Source organism: Micrasema longulum, unplaced genomic scaffold (genome assembly GCF_059751315.1).
Source record: "Micrasema longulum isolate JH-2025_06_02 unplaced genomic scaffold, ASM5975131v1 h1tg001143l, whole genome shotgun sequence".
Lineage (NCBI taxonomy): Eukaryota > Metazoa > Arthropoda > Insecta > Trichoptera > Brachycentridae > Micrasema > Micrasema longulum.
The window spans coordinates 69,873-79,529 of NW_028278331.1; the positions used below are offsets into that span (position 1 = coordinate 69,873).

At 34.9% G+C, this 9,657-nt stretch overlaps 1 protein-coding gene across 2 annotated transcripts; it reads left to right on the forward strand.

Moving 5' to 3' along the window:
- The first annotated feature begins 1,080 nt into the window (after positions 1-1,080).
- Positions 1,081-5,646, forward strand: LOC148276809 (protein dpy-30 homolog). 2 transcript variants are annotated; one of them, XM_088233711.1, is made up of 3 exons: positions 1,081-1,169; positions 4,709-4,773; positions 5,257-5,646. In XM_088233711.1, exons 1-3 carry the CDS (start codon positions 1,157-1,159, stop codon positions 5,506-5,508), a joined length of 330 nt encoding a protein of 109 aa, XP_088089837.1. In that variant the 5' UTR covers positions 1,081-1,156; the 3' UTR covers positions 5,509-5,646. The 2 variants fall into 2 exon arrangements, with proteins under 2 accessions (XP_088089837.1, XP_088089839.1); XM_088233713.1 differs by lacking the exon at positions 1,081-1,169 and adding an exon at positions 4,327-4,484.
- Positions 5,647-9,657: the final 4,011 nt, after the last annotated feature.

The window sequence follows — 9,657 nt, forward strand, 5'->3', positions numbered from 1 at the left end:
CATTTAAACCACCTAAGAGCCTTTGCAGTTATCCCTATTTCTTGTCCACTGTCTCCCACATAGTCTGTTAAACAGAATTATGTGGGAGACAGTGTCAAATGCCTTTGCTAGGTCTAAAAAAACAGCAAAAGATTTCTGACGCTTGTCTAGGCTTTCCGTTATAGCTTTTGTCAGGTTGGCTATGGCATCACCCGTACTCCTATTTTCCCTAAATCCAAATTGATTGTCCGGCAGCAAATTAGATTTCTCGAGGTATATGTTTAATCTTTTTTTGTGACCTTTTCTATTATTTTAGATAAACAACTTTATAAAGAGATAGGCCGGTAATTGTTTACAGAGTACGGATTTCCGTTTTTTAATATAGGAACTACAATTGCATGTTTTAAAGAATCGGGAACACACCCATTTGATAACTTCAGTTTATTATGTAGACTAGAGGTAATGCTATGTATTTTTTCACCAGTTTTATTATATTAGGAGATATTTTGTCGTATACTGGAGAGATCTTAATGGTTTTAAATAATGTCTTTGTCTGAAACACATTTTAAAATATATGTTTATTGATTAATTGCTACATAATGTTATAAAATGTTTTAAAATTTAATCATCAAATAATTATTAAGCTCTTATTATGTAAATAGAAATTAGGTTCTCATAAATTATATTCATCTCTAAAATAATAAACTTATGTCAAATATGTTTTCATTGTATATTTTTGTTGTAAAATATGTATTATCAAGGTTTTGTGTGTTTTTCTTAATAATGCGTATTATTATTGCGATTTGTGTTTTATTTCTAATTGTTCTAATTTTAATTTTAAGATCTATTATGTTCCATGTACCTATTTAAAAAATGTTTAAGGTTTATCTGTTTTTTCTGTCTTGTCTGTAATATTGTTTTGCTCCCATTTAACATTTATAAACACTGTTTGTTTCTGGCTAGTATTACCAAGAATGGTAAAAGCCATAATATTTTTTTTGTCTGACTTAATCGCCTAAATTCATCATTTAGTTTAAACATATTCTAAACTACACGACAGTGAAACATTTATATGTTTAAAAAAAAGAATGTTTTTGAATTAGTTGAGATTGTTTTTTTGATTCACAAATCTATAAAAGTCAAACCACAGCAAAATTTAATTTGTGATTCATTCCACATGACAACAAAAGGTAATTTTTATATTTATTTTAAATTAACATTATTTCTTATTATTGATTTTAAATTTTATTTTTGAAAAAAAAACAAATAAAATAACCGAAAAATATTGTTTGATCTGTTGTTGGAATCTTAGTGAGGGAATGTTATCTTGCGGCTGACTAAACGAAGTTGTATGTTTATATTTTTATTTATAGAAAGTCGCAAGTGGCAGAGCAGTATATACTGTCTGTTTAATATATATATTTTTCCTGAATGATGATGATATTTCCACTGTTCATCGACCAATTATTAAAACAGACGCGCCCTATAAAGTAAAATATTTTGTTTAATGCGACTTGAAAACGTACCCATAATTACTGAATTTGTTTATTTTCACCAGGGCTGGTATTCCAAACGCATTTATTGCTTGGTATAGCGCATATAAAGTACGTAAAAACGCGCTTTACCCCGCTATTAATGCGTTTGGATTACGAAGATCAATGAATATCCATATACTACAAACAATTGGAAGATAACCATTTTTGGTACTTATGTTTGTTTGTGTTTGTATTTTAATGTTTTCAACCAAGATTCGTTTTTTATGGATTCCAATCAGATTCGTTCCTTAAATTCCTTTTATAACCTCTACCCTTTTCTACCATTTATTTATTTTCACTGGATTTTGGGTAACGCAAAAATAATACTAACTCAAGTTTATATTATTGAATGAATCGGCATAACTTTGTGGAACATGACTTAATATAAAATTTATAAAACACTTTGTTAATTACATATTTGACTCGTATTTATTATGTTTTTTTTATGCGTTCCTTTCAGTGCATCGCTGGGATAGTATTCTGAACGGAAAAGCGCGCGTAGAAAACGCATTTTCAACACGTATTAACATACTAAATACACAGTAACAGAGCAATCTCTTCGCCCGCAATTCTGTTCAGAATACCAGCCGTAAGTAAGAAGGGGTTCGCAATTGCACCTAGGCGTAGTTTGACGTGTACAAAAAATATTTAGCTTTTTTTAAACATGAATTATTTTAAGCTTTAATCACTCTCATGAACAAATATTTAACAATAAAAAAAAAGAATATTATTTTTACAATCTTTATTCGTGAAGTTTTAACACGCTTTCGTGACACAAGCAGGCATTCTGGTTTTGATTTTAAACGTTACACCTGCATGGCTGGCAATCGAAAAACGACTTAATACGCGTTGGGCATCACTGAGCGTTTGGAGCGAGGTTTTCTGAACGTCATAGCGCGTGTAGAGAACGCTTTTTTTAGCGCGTTTTAACGTACTAAATACATACTGACAAAGCGTTCTCTATGCGTGATATAGCGTTAATAATACCAGCCCAGGGGTGGTATTCTGAATCACCTCTACCCCCTAGAGAGTGATAAATTGGGCAATTCTTATTTTTTGCATGCATTTTCAAAAGTGAAAATAATAATAGACATATATGAAGCTACACTGATGATGAGATGTTAAATAAAAATGAACACGTGAAATCAAACATGATGATTTTCATTTAGAACATTATTGCGACCTTAAGCTTAATTAGAATTGACCAAACTTTATTGGTTTTTAAAAAATTTTAAACAGTTTTGTACATCATTTGACGTTTAATCATTAGTGCGGCCATTATATGAAGCAACGTGCCGTTGCATTAAAAAAATAAAATCCTTAAATTAACTACTCAAAATACCTACCACTCCAGTTAAATAAGAGTCATAATTTTTGGGGGCTCAGAGCGCGTCGACATGTTATTCCTTTATCTAACTTAGGCAAACTGAAATCATCTGTGGCATCACATTAACGTCCTCAACCTCAAAACTCAAAAATAATCCATGAATATGCCAAACAATGGAGAAGAAACAAAGACCTGCTCAACGTTCTATAAAACCACCGCAGCCATTTTAGGAACAAAGCAGTCGAAAATGAGTCGAAAAATGAGTCGAAGTTGAGCAGTTGAAATGGAAGTGAGTGGTGTTGAACGGATCCTCGGTCAATGCCAAAGATCAGCGATTTCAACGCGTACAATGTATCTAGCCGCGCTACGTAACAAACCTCATGGAAATTCGACTGATCCCCGAGGGTGTCAGAGGCCACTTTCCGGTCGCGAAGGCCCCTTTACATCTAGAACATCCATCGTCCTCCAAAAAATGCCAGTTTCCTGCACCGCCAGTGCGTGTTCCCAACCGCAGCCGCCCAGTCTTTCAGCTGGCTGTCGTCACCTACGGGACTGAATTCCGGGAGCTGCCCAGTGCTCTATCAATAGCAGATCTCCACCCAGGACATCATCCATTTTGTGCTTATCCGAACACAGTATCCGCACCGTCATCCGCCAACTCTCAGCATGGTGATGTGTTAGCAATATATAAGTTAAAAATGGCAATCGCGAACTGCTTTAGTATAAGAACCTAGCTATCTCTGTAAGTAATTTCTTTTTCATCTTTGCAATAAGTCTTAAGTCATTTCTCATGTTCCAGATTTATAAACATAGGTGTATAAAACATTCGAGATTTTAAAATTATCTATCAAATTACACATTTTCAGGATACACTTAATTTTCATTGTTTTCTTTTGGACATTAAATTAATTTAAGTTAAATTAAAATTACACTATCACGGCGGGGAATTAAAATAAGGAAAACACATGGCAAATTAACGTTCTATCTCACATATTTGATAAGGCACCTGGAAGACGCGATTTCGATAATGCAAGAAAAGGGCATGCGTTTGTCAGATTTTTTTGGTTCCTATTTTTACTATTGATATGTATTTCATTGCTTTGTAATTATCCTTTTTTTTTTTGAAAACTGTATTACCTCTTATGTTTATTGTAGATTAAAAAAAAAAAAAACAAAAAATTAATTAATCTTATGTTTCCGATCGGCGGATATTTCCGCTTCCTTTCAGTTGGCGAAGAGATAGACAGCTTCCGTCTTTGCATACGGGCAAACGCGGAACTAAATTTTACAGCCTCCGAGATAGTTAAATCTCATCTTAATTTTTCTCAATCTCGCCACCATCTCGATAACAAACTACCCATTATTTCACAAGGTTCCCCTCGTGATAACTCGTGCCTGCCTTAATAGTTTCTGCCAATCTCTGCTCTATGGCCGTTTTTTTTTTTTAACAGTGTTTATATCTTTAGTCTATAGTTTGGTTAATTTATGTTTTGTCTCTGCTCCTGCTCTGGGATCTCTCCCCGGCTTTCCGTCTGCTTTTTGTTTTGCTCTTTGACTGAACTGCCGAACTAGTATATATTGTATAATGTATGTTTAGCCGTTTAGTTTGTGTTCGGATTAATTTGAAATTCGAGCATTTCTGGGTGAGTTTATAGGGTTCAGAGGTTGCATCTAACTCGTGAATCTATGTGGCTGCATCTATGTGGACACTCGTCCAATTTATAACCAAACGTCGATTGAACTGATTATCCAAATCTGACACATAGTTTATTCGACACTTAAGATTCAAGTGTTTCTATCAGTTCATCGGTGCTAAAAATTGTATGAACCGCGAAAATATTTACATAATATATTTATTTAATAACAGAAGGACGATATTCTCCTGCATCCTCAAAGACGCCACCAAAACCAAAAATTCCATGCACAGCTCAGGTACGTTTTTTTATAGTATTTATTATTTTGCAAAATTGTAAATACGGTGGACAGCATTTTATCTATAGTATCTACGTTAAGCCAGCGTTTTAACTACATTCCTGAAGAAAATGAACGTCCCAAATTGACTTACTGATTCAGAAATTTCTGCATTTTTACACATGTACACAGTTTTTATACTTACCGTTGTCTACCTATTCTAGCCGGACTACCAGTTATTTTCGAAGGGACGGCTAAACATACATTTTCCGTCACATTCAAGTACTCTCTCTCGATCCTATCGAGGACTTGGTCTTATTAGGTTCAGAGGATTAACATGCAGAGGCATGTGGGGATGAAGTGTTGCACAGTACCTACACGTGATTTAGCAAAAAAAACTTCGAATTTGTGGTATTAATGATTAACCTTCGTTCTGAGCAGTGATGGGTACACGATACACTAGCAGATAATGGCCTTATTTTTAGATAAACTGATATTTTTCAGGCCGTAGTTAACATGGAGATGGAAAAAGAAAGTGAAACAAGCCAAGGGAGGAAGTCAAGGCTGGATCTGTCTTCCCTTCCCACGCGACAGTACCTGGACCAGACTGTGGTTCCTCTCTTGCTGCAGGGGCTGTCGGCCTTGGCGCGAGAACGCCCGCCCGACCCCGTCAGCTTCCTCGCCGCTTTCCTCATCAAGAACAAAGCCAACTACGAAATCCCCGTTTCGTCCTCACCGTCTGCTGCCACCCAATAATCTCCCACATAACATTTTTTATTTAGGATTCATTTTAAAATTGTAATATTGCCAAAATGATATTTTTTTGAACGGATTTAAAGGAATTTAGTGTAAATAATTGTATTAAAATTTATAACAATAAATATTGCTATAATATTTGCGATTTTTTTTGCTCAATATTTTTTTACTCTTATGTAATTTCCTCTTTTGCAAATATATATTTTTTTATCGTATGTCTTTTTTGGGTGATCTCGCGAAGGCTACCGTTGCAGAGCCATCTTTTGAGTAAACTATGCGTTGCGTAGAAAAAAAACACATGTAAAATTTTTATTTGAACCACTAACTTTATTATAATTGAAAATAAAACACTTTTGTTTTGAACCATTTATTTTTTAAGTTTTATCAACGACCTGAAGCAACAAGAGCTTCCTTATCATATTCCTATCTCGAGAATTATATTCATTACCAAATTATGTAATATTATATAGATAAGCGAGCTCGTGCAACTTTGAAACCGATCGGCGATAAATTGAAAAATACTTAGTTGAAAACTAGTTTCAAATTTTAATAAAATTATTCGCTTATGTACTAGTAATTTGTACTGTGTCGCAGTGGTTGATAAAAAAGATGATACGTATTACAATATTTTGAGTTTGTCCAAATGTTTGTAGACAAAAGACTGGATTGCATCCCCTAGGGGGTCATTAACAGGGATGAAGAACATTTTAGAGAAGGGAATATGGAAGTCCAGGCATTTGCGGAGCTCAGTCTTCCATATTCCCTTCTCTAAAACGCTGTCCATCCCTGTTATAATTTGTTAATGATACATACTGATAACAGTGACTGAAAATCTATGCATTTATTTACTTAACTCTATTTTTACTATATCAATATCTCACCGACTGCAACTTGTGTTGGAGCATTGTTTTTGAAAGCTAATGTCTCCCGTAGGTAATATAACCTGAGCAATTTAAGCATAGTTTAGGTCACATAAATGTTCCTCACAGTTCAGGCAATATACGAGTGAGAAGAAACTATTGACAGATTTACGATAGTGTGGTGGCTGTCCTTTTTTCCTTCAATTTTTCAACTTTAAAACAGGTATTCATATTTACGACTAAATAGCTGAGTACTTATTCAGAACCTATAAATCATATCAAAATGAAGTTAGTATTATTTTGTAGATAATTTTATGATAATAAAATATTCCCTTGGCTAACTCTAACCGTATTTGTGAAAAATGAAAAACTTCTGACAGGGACACATTTAGGGATGGAGGGGGACACCGATCCCCAAGGTGTGGGAACACTTTTAAGGTCCTAAGGAACACTTATGCCAAAAATCAAAACTTTAAAAAAAATGCGGGAAATTGGATATAAAAAAGTTTTCTTTGTAAAAATTAAAGCATTTCATCGTACCGTGAAGTTTTACCATCCAGCCAGTCTACAAACATTTGGACATACTCGAAACATCGTTGATTAAACTAACTGGTATGAGAAGTTTAACAAATGGAAAATTGTTTTCAGGCGTTGCCTAGTAAGTGAATTGGTTCAGCCAGATGAATCTCACCCACATGATAAAGGTTTCAGCTCTTTTACTTCACAAAAGTCAACATATGGAAGAGTTGATAAAATGTGGATGTTTAAACATGGGGAGAATGGTGAATATTACACAGTGTGTAAAGTGGCCACTTAAACCAGCCAATGACAGGTCATCAGCCCTGTGAATGCCTGGACTTCCATATTTCCTTTTCAAAAATGCTTTCCCTCTCTGTTGCAACAGATTAAGATAATAATGAACTGCTTTTAATGACTTTACAAGTTCTTCTAAATCAACCAATGATAGAGTGTTGTGATAGATTTCCGGTTTCCAGGAAGTCAACTCTCCAATCAGGACAACTCACCCTGAACTCACCGAAGAAAATTAGTGACGTCACGCGCGGACTAATAAAAAAATTAGAAAACTTAAAATAATCATAACTATAATACTAAGTATAAAAATGAAAAAACTTTTTTAGTCTTAGCTTGATAATCTATTAACAAATAATAAAAAAAAAAACTGAACTTCCTCATCGCCTGTACCAATAAGGGACCTTCACACTATCTTTCTTCAAATAGCTCAACATCTGCACAATCATATATTACGAGAGTTGTCTGAAATGTTTCCGAAATCAACATGAAGATGGCAGCACTTGTCAGCGAAAATTAGGGAATGTGTTTGCGCGTGTGTTGAAAGATACCCATAAAAATTTCCGCCGTTTTGGACGAGCAGTTATTTTTGGACAATCGTTTGAGTGAGTTTCTATGAGTGTACTTGTAAAAATGGAAAAAATCGAGTATTGAGCTGTTATTAAATATTATTTTTGAAAGGCAATACGCCTACGCAAATTAAAGACAAGTTGGACGCTGTGTACGGAGACTCTGCTCCATCTTATACCACAGAAATATTTTGGGCAGCTGAATTTAAACTTGGACGTACCAGTTTGAATGAAAATGAACATTTGGGACAGCTGAAATCTGTAACCACTAAAAATTACATCGCCCAAGTTCACCGAATGGTGCTGGACAGCCGTCGGATTAAGGTTAAGAGATAGCAGAGTCTATGAACATGTCCAAAGAACATGTTTGTTGCATATTAAAACAAGATTTAGGCATGAGAAAGCTGACCGCGCGCTGGGTGCCGCGCTTGTTCACTCCGGACCAAAAGCGTGTTCGAATAAACATTTGCACCGCTCTGTTGGCGCAGTTAAGGCGCAATAAATAATGTTTAAGTAGGAAAGGGTTTACAATCACTGCATGACGATATGATGGGTATTTCGGCCGGTATTGTCTATCTTGCTTACTCTGTTGTGCGTGAACTAGCGACAAATGAACCGAAAGATTTTTCTTACAAATTAATTTTAAAAACAGTTGTGGGTTTGGAAAACAAAGTAGTCCTTCCAATTTCAAAAATTAATAAAAATTAAAGCATTTCTGAGATTTTTAGATTCTCGAAAAACTACTTATTAGTCGAGGGTCAATATCCAAATAAATAATATTACGAAGACCCTAATTTTACTTCCAAATCCTAAAATTGATGATTATACTCCAGTTGGAAAAAAACTCGTGGATTTTTTTTAATGACAGATTAATTTCTTAATGTAAACAAAAATTGTAAATAATACAGTATAAGGCTTTAGGTCTACAATAATTTATAAATGACAAGTACTTACCTAAAATATCAGCAGATGGGGATAGCGATAGGGACTCGCACGGGGAAGGTTTTCTCAAATTTGTTTACTTAAAGGTGTCTGCATATTGGTGTACCAAATGCAGAGTTCATTTATCTGTAATCTGAAGATAATGCGATCAGCCGGGCAGGGACGGTTAGATATTGGGATGTTAAACTATACTTTTCTACCACTATATTACAAGGCAGACTTAGGTCCACTCAAATTTTAATTGAGACTATCCATTGAGTGGAAAACACTCGTCCAAGATTCTGGTTCTAGACCACACACCTAAGTGTATTCTTCATCTACCCGAACACTGAGTACCTAATGTAAAATATGAAACTGTCCCGTAACTGACGGGTGAATACTTCTATTCTCCCTTCTCCATCCCTGTAGTATAAGCTTATGTTTTCTAGAAGTTACGTATACTTCTGTTCTCGGCGAGTACTCAATATGTAGGTTTATCCAATTTCTAAAAGATGGCTTCTGGTGACTCACAGACTTGGCTTGGGAAGAGGCACAGGTATCGGCAGTTGAAAGAGATCTTTGGAGGATATTTGTAAACACTGACTTGGAATATATTTGTATAATAAAGTTTGTTTTTAGAAGAACCATTGAAGGACTCTACCACAAAAGTCTCGATTATCACTTATGATGTACCGTAGAATTCCCATCTTAAAACAATTTATATTTGTATCATTTCATTTTGTAATAATAGTATTAAATTATTCTCTATTAGCCTCGAAAATTCTTTAAATACACCCAAATGATATCATCATCATCAGCCGTCTCTTGTCCAATGTTGAACATAGGCCTCCCCCTTTAGTCTCCATATTTCCCTATCCTGAGCCAACCGCATCCAACCACTTCCTGCTACTCGTCTTATGTCATCAGACCGCCTTGTCTGAGGCCTGCTGACACTTCTACCCGTTCTGGGTAGCCATTCCAGGACTTTT

What these genes read in the sequence shown, in the direction of transcription:
- LOC148276809 (XM_088233711.1), top strand. An exon ending in AAATTCCATGCACAGCTCAG is followed by an intron (nt 4,774 to 5,256) that starts GTACGTTTTTTT and finishes GATATTTTTCAG; the next exon opens with GCCGTAGTTAACATGGAGAT.